At 48.1% G+C, this 13,966-nt stretch overlaps 1 protein-coding gene across 1 annotated transcript; it reads left to right on the forward strand.

Moving 5' to 3' along the window:
* Positions 1-296: 296 nt before the first annotated feature.
* Positions 297-5,652, forward strand: LOC311311173 (ADP-ribosylation factor-like protein 3; the record flags this gene model as incomplete). The annotated part of the gene is made up of 6 exons (XM_084440834.1): positions 297-314; positions 575-718; positions 2,368-2,484; positions 4,002-4,052; positions 4,254-4,439; positions 5,608-5,652. 6 exons carry the CDS (start codon positions 297-299, stop codon positions 5,650-5,652), a joined length of 561 nt encoding a protein of 186 aa, XP_084296960.1.
* Positions 5,653-13,966: the final 8,314 nt, after the last annotated feature.

The following is a 13,966-nucleotide window of genomic DNA, read 5'->3' on the forward strand; positions in this document are numbered from 1 at the left end:
GAGAGAGAGAGAGAGAGAGAGAAAGAGAGAGAGAGAGAGACCTGTTGAGAACGGAGCAACAAGGATACCTGTGGATACAGCTTCCTGTGGGCGGAGCTCCATTGCCACCCGCGGACCTGAAGCAGCTAGCTGGACAACTCTGGACAGAGCAGCTAGCTGGACAACTCTGGACAGAATAGCTACCTGGACAACTCTGGACAGAGCAGCTAGCTGGACACAACACGGCACCCTGGGGAGGATTTCTTGTGTGATGATGCTCTGTCTCTCACCGGCCTTCTGAAGTCACAGCAGCAACCATGGCGGAGGTTCAGAAGGTAAAGCCCTTTAGATGATCCCCACACGCTCGCTCTGAGGGCCAGTTACACATGTGAGTTAGACCTGCATAGTGAAGTGTGATACAGTAGCATGGTGTTGTGAAACCTCCTGAGTGTGTGTGTGTGTGTGCGTGTGTGTCTCTGTGTGTGCGTGTCTGGGTGTGTGTGTGTGTGTGTGTGTGTGTGTGTCTGTGTGTGTGTGTGTGTGTGTGTGTGTGTGCGTGTCTGGGTGTGTGTGTGTGTGTGTGTGTGTGTGTCAGGGCTTGCTTTCAGTCATTCAGAAGCTGAATGGGACCACGAAAGGGGACTTGAGGATAGTCTTACTGGGGTTGGACAATGCTGGAAAGACTACACTGCTGAAGAAGCTAGCGTCTGAGGATGTCAACACTACCACCCCTACACAGGTCAGTGTGTGTGAGTGTGTTTGCGTGTGTCTGTGTGAGTGTGGGTGTGTGTTTGTGTGTGTGTGCGTGTGTGTGTGCGTGAGTGTGTGTGTGTGTGTGTGTGTGTTTGGGTGTGTGTGTTTGAAGTTACATTACATTACAGTCATTTAGCAGACCAAAGCGACTTACAATATCCAAAGCGACTTACAATAATTGCATTTAACTTAGGTAGTCAGTGTACTACTTGTCACCAGAACTCACAAGTGCATCTCCTTTCTAAACAAGTGACTATATCTCGTGCTGGAGCCAAAGTGCAAGAGCAGCAAAAGAAAAATATAATGTGTTTCAAGAAGAGAAGACAGGAATACAGGACAGTCAGTACAGTATGGCCCTCCTGACCCTGTGACCTCATCAGCCGCAGGTACAGTAGAACAGCTACACAGGTCTCCCAGCGACCTCCTGGAATAGGTATGACATCATCAGAGTCGGGGTCAGGGGTCAATTACTATCACATGAAAGATCTCACTCAAGTTTTTGGCAGTAGGGTTTTTATACAGTATCAGGCCATGAAGATGAACCAGACCACTAGCATGTTGTGAGGACCATTACCATGTTATAAAGACCACTAGCATGTTGTGAGGACCATTACCATGTTATAAAGACCATGTTGTGAGGACCATTACCATTTTATAAAGACCACTAGCATGTTGTGAGGACCATTACCATGTTATAAAGACCACTAGCATGTTGTGAGGACCATTACCATGTTATAAAGACCACTAGCATGTTGTGAGGACCATTACCATGTTATAAAGACCACTACAGTAGCATGCTGTGAAGAAAACCACCGTGTGAACACTGTCCTCAGAAGCAGGTTCCTCTAACAACTGGGCATCATGGTGTTTATAGCAGATTACTGCTGTGTTACTGCTGCACACACACACACACACACACACACACACACACACACACACACACACTAAAACAGGAGATTACTGTGGTGTTACAACACCACACAGAGACTAAGACAGGAGAGGAGGCCATGGCTTTAATCCACAGGTTAAAGATTAGGAGGAGGAGGAGGGGGAGGAGGATGAGGAGGAGGAGGAGGAGGAGGAGGAAGAGGAGGAGGAGGGGGGGGGCGAAGCTAAAGATAGACCTTCCAATCATATAACTGATCCTGGTGCTTAAGAGCCAGGTTGATTATATAGAGTTAATAGTGTGAGGTTCATATCATCAGACCCTGAGTCTGATACATTTGTATAACTACACAAGTTAGAAATGTTTTTGAAAATTTTAGTTAAGTGCATATAGGTTACATTACAAACCATTGACTGATAATGTACTTAACATTTCCAATGAAGATTACCTTTCTAATTCTTTACTTTCTTGTAGCCTAGGATTCAAGGATGTTTATTTGTCATATGTACACGATAGAGATACCATGTACAAAGAAATGTTCAATATGTATGTTGCAAATGTTATCTTAATACTCTTGATAATCTAGTTCAACTGAAGCAGACGCTGTTGACAAGGCCTCACACATCACACCAAAGAGCCAGCCGACCCGTCGGCCCCCTGCTGTGTTTAACAGACGGCCTGGTCTTAGGCGTCCTGGCCTTGACCCCCATGACCCTCTCTGAACCTGCTCTGTCCTCATGGCTCCCCAGGGGTTCAACATCAAGAGCCTGTCGTGTAGCGGCGTGAAGCTGAACGTGTGGGACATCGGTGGGCAGAGGAAGATACGCAACTTCTGGAAAAAATACCTGGAGAACACAGACCTTCTGGTGGGTTAGGAGAACACAGACCTTCTAGTGGGTTAAGAGAACACAGACCTTCCGGTGGGTTAGGAGAACACAGACCTTCTGGTGGGTTAGGATAGAACAGACCTTCTGGTGGGTTAGGAGAACACAGACCTTCTGGTGGGTTAGGATAGAACAGACCTTCTGGTGGGTTAGGATAGGACAGACCTTCTGGTGGGTTAGGAGAACACAGACCTTCTGGTGGGTTAGGATAGAACAGACCTTCTGGTGGGTTAAGAGAACACAGACCTTCTGGTGGGTTAGGAGAACACAGACCTTCTGGTGGGTTAGGATAGAACAGACCTTCTAGTGGGTTAAGAGAACACAGACCTTCTGGTGGGTTAAGAGAACACAGACCTTCTGGTGGGTTAAGAGAACACAGACCTTCTGGTGGGTTAGGAGAACACAGACCTTCTGGTGGGTTAGGATAGAACAGACCTTCTAGTGGGTTAAGAGAACACAGACCTTCTGGTGGGTTAGGAGAACACAGACCTTCTGGTGGGTTAGGAGAACACAGACCTTCTGGTGGGTTAGGAGAACACAGACCTGCTGGTGGGTTAGGAGAACACAGACCTTCTGGTGGGTTAGGATAGAACAGACCTTCTGGTGGGTTAAGAGAACACAGACCTGCTGGTGGGTTAGGAGAACACAGACCTTCTGGTGGGTTAGGAGAACACAGACCTTCTGGTGGGTTAGGAGAACACAGACCTTCTGGTGGGTTAGGAGAACACAGACCTGCTGGTGGGTTAAGAGAACACAGACCTTCTGGTGGGTTAGGAGAACACAGACCTTCTGGTGGGTTAAGAGAACACAGACCTTCTGGTGGGTTAGGAGAACACAGACCTTCTGGTGGGTTAGGAGAACACAGACCTTCTGGTGGGTTAGGAGAACACAGACCTGCTGGTGGGTTAGGGTTATAGTAGGGTAACCAGGCCAGCAGCTCATTCTCTGTCAACAGGGCCGGCTCTATGCTGTGTGGGGCCCTAAGCTAGTTCTGTAGGGGTCCGGAGGGGTAGAGGGCCATTCTAGGGACAAACAGAAATGCATGGAGCTAAATTCAAACTTGACATGACTCAAATGTAAGGGCAGTCGGACATTTTTGATGAGCAGTGTCCTACGTGTGCATCCTCTGATGACAGGGACCTCCCGCGGACCCTCGCATACCCGCGGACACGCAGAGTATAATATCAAGGGCTTTAGTGGGAAAGTATAACAAGGGCTTTAGTGGGTGGTCAACATGTCATTTGGGATGAGCAATGTCTGGGAGGCCTCTCTGACCATGGGGCCCCACACAGAGCGGGCCCCACACTGGTCACCATGTCTTAGAGATGGCTCTACCTGCCATATTAGGTTTAACATCGTGATGCTTTATGGTGCGTTGTGTTGCTTTTTCTGTCAGGTTTGTTTTGACCTCTGATGCTCTGTAGATTCTACCTGACCTGGCTCTATGTAATCATGCTGATGTGTGTGTGTGTCTAGCATGTCTGTTCTCTCTGCTCCAGATCTATGTGATTGACAGCTCAGACAAGAAGAGGTTTGAGGAGACTGGATTGGTGAGACCCACTGACACAGCAGATGAATCTCATACATGTCCTGTCTATTTATTGAACACATACAGTCTAGAGAAGTGACGTCCTGTATGGGTAGTTCAGAGCAGCTGTCCTGTATGATTAATTCATGGGAAAAATGAAAACTCAGTAAAGGACAGATTCAGAATAGAGCTGACCCCTGACCCTTGTGACGCGCTGCCGCAGGAGCTGTCGGAGCTGATAGACGAGGAGAACCTGAAGGGGGTTCCGGTTCTGATCTACGCCAACAAGCAGGACCTGGCGGCCGCCTCCCCGGCCAGCGAGATCGCGGAGGGGCTCAACCTGCACACGTACCGGGACCGGCAGTGGCAGATCCAAGCCTGCTCCGCCGTCTCCGGGGAGGGCGTGCAGGTAGGGGGACAGGATATGATGTCACACCTCTACCTGCTGGACCTTGACGGGGGCAAGAATGTTGTGTGTGTATGTAGGAGGGGGGGGGGGGGGGTCCTGGCTGATGAGGGAAAAAAAGGGGGGAAAATGACCATAAAAGGGGAAAAACACAGTGGTTATTAGCTCAACCAATCAGCCATAATGCACATAATGAATAAGCGTCAGCATTACATTACATTAATCAGCATTACATTACAGTCATTTAGCAGACGCCTTTATCCAAAGCAACTTACAATAATTGCATTTAACGTAGGTAGTCAGTGTACTACTACTCACCAGAACTCACGAGTGCATCTCCTTTCTAAACAAGTGACTAAGAGCATAATCTAGTGCTGAAGGCAAAGTGCAAAAGTACAGTAGCTAAATATAAATACAATAGGTGCTTAAGAAGGCTGGGGATCGCAAGGTCCCTGGTTTGATCCCAGCTCCCGGGCAGCATTGTGCCGAAGTGTCCTTGAGCTGAGACACTGAACCCCACAATCACTCACGTGCGGCACGGTGGCGCAGTACCTACTCTAGTACTGCCACCTCAGAGCAAGAAGGTCTCTGGGCCTTTCTGTGCGGAGTTTGCATGTTCTCCCCGTGTTCACAAGGGTTCCTCCCAAAGACCCCAATATGAAAAAACATGCAGAAGAACAGATGCTCTTCAGTCCGGTCCCTGACCAAGATCTGGACTGAGCTCTTGGACTTGGTCCCCGGGCGCCATGAACGATGGCTGCCCACTGCTCCTGGCTGCCCCTGGAGGAGGACGGCTTGGATGGGAGAAACGCAGGGAACTATTTCCACCGGCGACGCCCCAGAAACTGCATGTGTGTGTGCTATGCTATGTCACCTCTCACTGTGTGTGTCACGTTCGGCCGAATAAAGACTCCCTTCCCCTCGGGTCCTGTAATTAGAGAGGTTAGTTTTGAGCCTGTGGCGAAGGATGGACAGCGACTCTGCTGTCCTGACGTCAGCGGGCAGTTCATTCCAACACTGCGGGGCCAGGAGGGGCCTAGGAGAAAGAGGGCTAACCCTAACCCTAATTGCCCAGGGGTAGCAGAGCGTAGGGGTCAGGAGGGAGTGGAGGGCTTGACCACGGCCGGTAGGTCCACGTCTGGGATATTCACTCTGGCTGTTACTCCCACAGGACGGCATGAACTGGATCTGCAACAACATCATCAAGAAGAAGTGATCCTCCCTGGTCCACCATCAACCTGCTCTAAAGCTCTTCCTATTGGAGCAGCCTGGGTCACCTGACTGGGTCACCTGACTGGGGTGGGAAGGCCTACAGTCTCACACTACAGGAGAGGGACAGAGGGAGAGGGAGGAGAAGGACCCGCCCTGTTGTTCGCTCCATAATTCATATCATTAAATCCACTTAGAATAAAGATAGTGGGCAGTGATTTAAGGATAGGTTGTCAGGTTAATTCTGCTCCTGTCCACCATAGAGAAGCACTTAGCCTGAGGAGCAGTGGTCTTCAATAAGGAGCCATCATTACATAGTCTAGGAGCAGTGGTCTTCAGTAAGGAGCCATCATCACATAGCCTAGGAGCAGTGGTCTTCAGTAAAGAGCCTTCATCACATAGCCTAGGAGCAGTGGTCTTCAGTAAAGAGCCTTCATCACATAGTCTAGGAGCAGTGGTCTTCAGTAAGGAGCCATCATCACATAGTCTAGGAGCAGTGGTCTTCAGTAAGGAGCCATCATCACATAGTCTAGGAGCAGCATCCCAGACTCACACATCCTACTCTAACCCTTTACTTTAAGGGCAGGAAAACTCTGCTAACTGTAACATTACAGGGTGTCATTTGGTACTTTGTGTAGCTTCAACTTTAATGTTTGTTTTGTTTGTTTTATCGTGTGAACAATCTACAGCAGTAAATAAAAGTATTACTGAAGTAGCAGGACGTACAGTGTGTGTGTGTGTGTGTGGGGGGGGGGGATAGCACAGACAGACAGACAGACAGACAGACAGACAGACAGACAGACAGACAGACAGATAGATAGATAGATAGATAGATAGATAGATAGATAGATAGATAGATAGATAGATAGATAGATAGATAGATAGATAGATAGATAGATAGATAGATAGATAGATACTTTAATGATCCCCCTAGGGAGCCATTTGGTGTTTCAGCAGTAGAAACATTACAGGAAGATTGGAAATATATAATAAAACTGGTTGTAAGTTCCATGAGTCACAGACTCATGGATGATGGCGCCCCCACATGGCAGCACATGGTCCTGTAACAGAGTGAATAAGGGGCACCTCAGTGCTTTACGAGTATCAATAAAGGTTTGAAATGAAATGTAAAGTGAGGTGACAATAAAGAGACTTGACTTGTCATTAGACCTAATGCCCTGAGACACAAGAGGAATGATGTGTGATATTGGCCTAGAAGACAAGAGCTGTGAGGTAGTCTGGCATAGCCAGACCTACAGGATCTCCACGCTTGGTTTACGCTGTGTCAGCGCTGCAGAAGGTCTGGCTGGACTCATTACCATTCAGGGATAGGGAGGGAAACACTGTATTTATGTTACAAACAATCACAATCATCTTCAGCAGAGTGGTTGCTAGGTTGTTGTTGTTGCTTCTTGTGGTCTGAATTGAATCTGATTGGGCCAGGAATCATATCTGTCCCCACTGATTGGGCAGGAATAAATGAATGACAGGCTTATCCCCCAAACCTACATCTGTTGAGTCAGACTAACTGTGATGTAGCAGGAAGGGCATGGCCGGGTTTCTAGGACCCGCCAAGGGGGCTGATTACTTCTCCATCTCTAACTGGACCACATGAACATCAACTCCCGGAATGGGAAGAATGGGAACTGGGGTTGGCAGAGAACTAATCCCTCCTGGAGTGTCCACCAACTCCTCGGTCCTCCCGATGTTGAGCTGCAGGTGATTCTCCTCACACCGTCCAACAGATTCCTCAACACGGCCTCTGCAGTCCTCCTCCTGCAGGTCCTCCTCTACTCAGCCATCCAACATGAGCAGAGTCATCCGAGTAGCCGACTGGACTTCTGCAGGGGGCACGTCTCTGAGCTGTATCTGAAGTCTAAAGTGTAGAGTGTGAACAGGAAAGGAGACCGGACCGTCCCTTGAGGGGCCCCAGTGTTGCTCATCACCCTCTACTGTGGCATGCCGGTCAGGTAGTCTGACTCCAGATCCAGTTCACAAGGAAGGCTTGCACCTGCATTGACCGTAGCTTGTCTCCCAGGATTGGGGTCTGAATGTTGTTGAAAGCACTTGAGAAATCAAAGAATATGATAGGCTAATTACAGTGCTAGCAGCCCTGTCCAGATGGGAGCCCTGTGTAGCGGGTATGATGGTGTCGTCCACTCGTAAGTCAGCCTGGTAGTCAAACTGCAGGGCCCCCAGTTTTTTCTCCACTATGGATCTTAGGTGAGCAACTACAAGCCTCTCCACGGTCTTCATGGCATGACATGTTAATGCCACTGGTCTAGTCACTGGCGTTTCTCTTCTTAGGTACTGGGACCAGGCACGATGTTTTTCACACACAAAAATGTTTGAATTATTCCACTTGGTTACTGCAGTGGTCGCGTTTGTCCATGGGATGGCGCTGCCACGTCTTCTGAGACTGTGGCTCATTTAGCAAGGTGTTGTGGGAGTGGGAAATCTGGCTCGCACGAGACCGAGCTGTGAGGAAACCACCCCTGATTGAAAGCTTCGTAACTGTGGTAAATATTGACTGATGTGCAATTCTTTTACAGAACTACCATTCTGCATTAATAACACAATATCTGAGTTCCTTTTCTGATGTTTGTGTCGGATGGTGGAGGTTGGCCGCTGTTTCGCTGTTTCAGATGCTTCCGCAGCTACTGCTAGTGTTCTTTATTTTGTTTATTTTCTATTGCGTGTTTTTAGCCAATATACCGTTTCTTCTGACTATAAAAAGATTCAGTTATGTCATCATATTTCAACACTAGTTCGGTAGGCTAGCTACTCTAGGCTGCTCAGCCACATCAGAGGATGATCGCGTCGGGGTTGGAGATGCAAGTGGGGCTGACGAGGCTGTCGGATGTCAGAAGTAGGCTAAAGCTAGACAGTTTGGGTGCTAGACAGTTTGGGTGGACAGGGTGCGCTGCAAAGCACCTAACGTCAGCAGTATCGAAATTGTATTTTTTTCAGACTTGGGAAGAGAGGAGGATAGTTTAATTATGTAACTAACGGGAGATAAACTGTGGCGGCCGCCACTAACCTGACGCGCCAGAATGAGTGTGAGTTGAGATCAGGATGGTCACGAGGCCAGCGAGGCCGCCAGAGCTATGGATGGGAAGCAGCCGTGCGGCAATAACACGCGATTTGATCTCGATTTGAATACCCTAGAGTATGGGTTCCCAAACTCATCAATGTGGGCCTCCCCTCTGAAAACAGTGACACACCCGCGCCCCCCCAACCCCCCAAATTTGTCCATTTTGCAAGGCAGCATTAGCTAGCCCATAACATTACACAGCTAAGTTAGCTCGGTGGCACCTGCTGCTAGTTAACGCTATGACGTTTTCGCACGATACATTCATGCCTGCGGGGGGAGGCTCTCTCTGCACTATCCACACATTTAGTATACCATATCCCCATTATTTGTTTCGATCTTCTGACCTTTAAAGTCACGTTTCATTCATAAAAACCATAGAAAATTCAAAAATAAAAAACATTTTTCATGTTTTTGTTTTTTTCTAACCATCCCTCTGCACCTCCCCTGAATTTCTTTGGGGCCCCCCAGGGGAGGCCTGGAATGCCTGCTTTAGAGGGTTTAGAGCCCCACATCCACCACTGTTTCAGACATTTCTGTGGGAAACTTGTTATTTTAGTACATATTTTTCTTTCATAATGAATCCTAACATCAAACTTTCCTTTTATAGACCGATGTCATGGTTGGCTGTGCAGCATTTGGATGCACCAACCGGTCAGAAATGGGGATCCGCATGTTCGGCTTCCCCAGAGACGCCCTCAGGAGAACACAATGGCTGACCTGCGGCCACCTGATCTTCACCAGGAACTACAGTCACAGAAGACTGTGTGTGGTGAGTTTATACTCCACATTTGGACATTTCACTTCAGTTTTATGGTAATATATACATGACTACAATGACATTGTGAGAGACAATTATGTGGTAAAGTCTGGAAGTGATTCTGCAGGCACATTTTAAGGGAGAGCAATTTACCAGAACGAAAAGAGGCCAACTGAAATTGAAGGCTGATGCTGTCCCTACCATATTTGCAAGAACTATCCTAAAACCTCCAGTACCTGCAGTGGCCAGTGAGCACTCATATTGTACCATGAACGTTGGTATGTGAAGTCATAAAATAATATTTTTTAATTCCAATGACTAGTCTATAGCCCCCCCCCCCACCTGTAACACTAAAAATGCCATGTCATCATTTCAGTTATGGAGGGAGGATGTGGAGGAGGTCAGAGAAGGGAAAGAGAGAACCAGGAAGTAGAGAACTCACACATGAGGCCTGCTGTAAGTGGAGGCAAAGGCAGCATCTCACACAGTATTCTCCATATTGTCTTAGAAGGTCCCAAAAAAGAACCATAAAAACGATTTAAACGTCTCTATTTCACAATTTGCATTGCTTAGGCAATGAAGTCCAGTTTACCATGACACATGTCTTTCCATTGGGTGTGTGTTGCCCCCGTGTGCCCCCCCGCGGTGTAGGCTAGCACCCAGACCTGCCCCCCCCCTCCCCCACGGGGGCTGAAGGAAGAGATCCACCAGATCCTGCCCTGTGAACCCATGGTCCAGAACAAGGACATCATCTGTCAATCCCAGAGGGTCAACTCTGAGTCTCAGACAGGTAACACACACACAGAAGACAGACATACTCCATAATAAAACAAAAAAAAATTGTCATTCTGACACCCTTGCTGTTATCACACCTTCCCCTCTTACATCAAAAACATACTCACACAAACACCAAAATACACACACAGACATACTGTACACACACCTTTCATCATTGAGTCATCACTGTCTGTCTGTCCCTACAGATGACAGCCTGTTTAAGGTGGTGGTGCTTCCTGTGCTGATACCTGTGTATGTGTCAGTCCCTGCCCTGTCCACCCCCAGGCTTCTGGGACTCCCCATCCTGGTACGCTGGGTCCCCTCAACCCTCACCCCACACCGTGGCCCTGCCAGTCAGTCTGTCTAAAGCCCCCCCCCCCCCCCCCCCACGCCTGCAAACCGCAGCCCGAACAGTGGATTCACCAATCGCACACCAGCACCTGTCTCTTCTCACATTGTCCTTATAATATTTGGACAGGGGATCATAGATCATCGGATATTTCTGCACTTCAGCAATCAATTTCTCTTCCATTTTAACATTTGTAGCCTAGCTATAGCCTAGCTGGGTAGCCTAAAATAACCGTCTAAATAAAAACGGTTATTTTAGGCTACCCAAAGCTCTAAAAGCTTCCCGTTAGAGTATGTTCAAACACAGCGTTGAGTAGCTAAATCCTCCTGGATCTGTAGAGCTAGCCTACATGGGCTACTTCAAGGAACATTCTAGCATTTTTAGAACGCATGGAACATGAGAAGGACATGGAAGAGATGGGAATATCCTAAAATATTTAACTTTCAGCTATTAGCTTTTATATAGGACTAGATTTAATAGACAGTCATTTCAGTGCAGGAAATCCCATGCATGAATCCAAGTTTAGGTTGGATTGTCACGTGTCGGCTGCCACCTTACATAAAAAGAGCTGAGTCTAAATCGATCCCGGGGCGACGTTATCGACCTGCTGGCGGAGCGACGCCGGGGTGCGGGCTTCCGTAGGGAACAATGGGAGCTATATAATTGGGAGCTTTATAACTGGAACATCGTTTCGTGTCAAGGCGCTTTCGGCTGCGGTTTGCGGGGGACTTAACACCCACAGACAGTACACACTGTGGCTAGTTGTATTCCTCTGTGCTGCCATGCTTCGTTTCCATTTTTTAGATGAATTCATCTTCACATTAGAGTCAAATGTAGCAGCGATATGAGTACTGCAGGAGCAGTCAATAGCACGCTACTGCTACTCAGCTCTCTTTAGACCCATCCTACCACTACAGAGCAATGTTCTAGCCTGGCTACCACCATGACTATGACTTGACTTAACTTAAAATGACTTGAGTCAAACTGTCTTGACCTGTCTTGACTTGAGCCCAATTCCAATTCCCTTCCCTTGGGCCTACCACTAGTTTTTGAGTGCCCGGGACTGGGTAGTTCAGAATCACAAGGGGTAGGGCCAGGGTAGGAATTTCGTCATTTTAGGGGCAAGGCCATTTGCCCTTTGGTGCCAAGGTACAAAGGCCATTGATTGAAATAAGATTTGGAGCATACGAATAAATTACTTTAAAGTAGTAATTCAGTGATCCCTTTAACTGAATGGTCTACTGAATTTTACCACCCAAATAAGATACAATAACTGTTCTCTACTGACTAGCTAGCTAGCCATCACGTTAACCATCACCCAGCACAAAGAGAGGCTTTCTCTGGAAATGATTTTGTATAAGAAGAAGAACAGTTGGACAATGGCTAGATAGCTAAGGCATTTTGAACCATGTCATAATTTATTAGCTATCGATATAGTCAATTCAGACCTTGTTTGCTTGCTTGTGCTCTCATCGAACCACAACGTAGCAGCAGTCCTTGCAGCTGGTTGCCGGTGCCAGTTTCACATCACATCAAATCCACTAGCAGGCTACAGTTGGAATTCATGAAAGGGACATGGAATCAACTGTCACTCAAAAATAGTTGTTTACACAAAGTTCTATTGATTATATTAGATGCAACATTGCATCATAGCCTACTGGAACATCAAAATGCTGTTAAATTAGGCTAACAATGAAATGCCGTGAATAGCGTTTTTTTTCTGAAATGCGTGTCATAACAATCCAATGACATGTTCCTTTGCATCTACTTTAAACTAAGCTATTCCACGGATTTTCAAATTCTTTAATGTTTATTTGCGAAGACATTGGGCTTCTTTCACATGTTTTTTAACGGCACCGGCAGCTATGTTTCATATCATTCAAGTCAGCATCTGAAAACCCTCGTTTTGGAGGGCTGTTTGAACATCCACTATCCCTCGATGTGCCCCCTAGCCCTCGAAGCTAAAAGGAATGAGACACACTACCCTATGCGGGAACACGCAAAATGTAGGGGTAGGGCCCAGGGCGAGGGCTATGTGGGGGTTTTGGGATTGGGCCTTACTTCCGGATTATTTTTAAATCTTGACACAACTGTACTGTCACTCAGACTCATTGCACAGAATAGCAACTTGGACAACAAAATGCAGTTAAATCAAAATGCAGCGGACATAGTGAATAGCGTGTCCATGTTCCTGCCCATCCCCCAGGACAAGGACGCAGGTATGGGGGACCCCACCATGGGGACCAAGGAGAAGATCCTACCCAGTCCCCTGGAAACAGGCCTCCTCCTCATGAGGGAGGAGGGGGAGGGAGGGAGGGAGGAGAGAACGCCCACACCAGCATACATACAAGATGGTAAGCACTTTCTCTTTTTCTTCTCCTATCCCCCTCCTCTGCCTCTCTCTCTGCCTCCCTCTCTCTCCCTCCCTCTCTCTGCTCCCTCTCTCTCCCTCCCTCTCTCTGGTCCCTCTCCCTCCCTCTCTCCTCCTCCCTCTCTCTCTCTCCCTCTCTGCTCCCTCTCTCTCTCTCCCTCTCTCTGCTCCCTCTCTCTCCCTCCCTCTCTCTGCCTCTCTCTCCCTCCCTCTCTATGCCTCCCTCTCTCTCCCTCTCTCTCTGCTCCCTCTCTCTCTCCCTCTCTCCTCCCTCTCTCCCTCTCTCCTCCCTCTCTCTGCTCTCTCCCTCCCTCTCTCTCTCCCTCTCTCTCTCTCCCTCCCTCTCTCTCTCCCTCTCTCTCTCCCTCTCTCCCTCCCTCTCTCCCTCCCTCTCCCTCCCTCCCTCTCTCTGCTCTCCCTCTCAGCCCACAATGCTGCCAGCCCCTCCTCACTATCAGAAGGACAGCTCTTTCACAAACCCAGCGCCAGCTCTCTTGTGCTTGTTCTAAACCAGACCAGCTGAGCAGCTTCAGCCAGGACCTGGACACTGACCACCTCCTCAGCTCCCTCGACCACTGGCAGGAAGATCCCGCCTCCAGTGGCCTGTGGTCCAATCAGCTCTGCTCCAGCAAGGAGCTTCCACCAATCCTGGGCATCCCTGCAGGCGGGCCAGTGGCTCCGCCCCAACCAGCTGTCATGGACATTGAGTCAGAGATCCCCATAGGTGAGAAACAGTTGGCTTATGTACATAATGTGTGTGTGTGTGTGTGTGTGTGTGTGTGTGTGTGTTCTATATGTGAGTTTTATAACTGTCATATCCCTGGAAAGTAGAATGTGTAATGATTTTATGGCCACAGGGCTCTAAGGTGCGACCATTTTACTCGCATTTGCGACCAAAAATAGTTTTGTGCGATCAGAAAAAATTATTTAGGAGCACACTGCGAGTACCGTTTTCAACTATTCCACTCGCATT

The sequence above is a fragment of the Borostomias antarcticus genome, assembly GCF_949987555.1.
Source record: "Borostomias antarcticus genome assembly, chromosome: 1".
NCBI lineage: Eukaryota > Metazoa > Chordata > Actinopteri > Stomiiformes > Stomiidae > Borostomias > Borostomias antarcticus.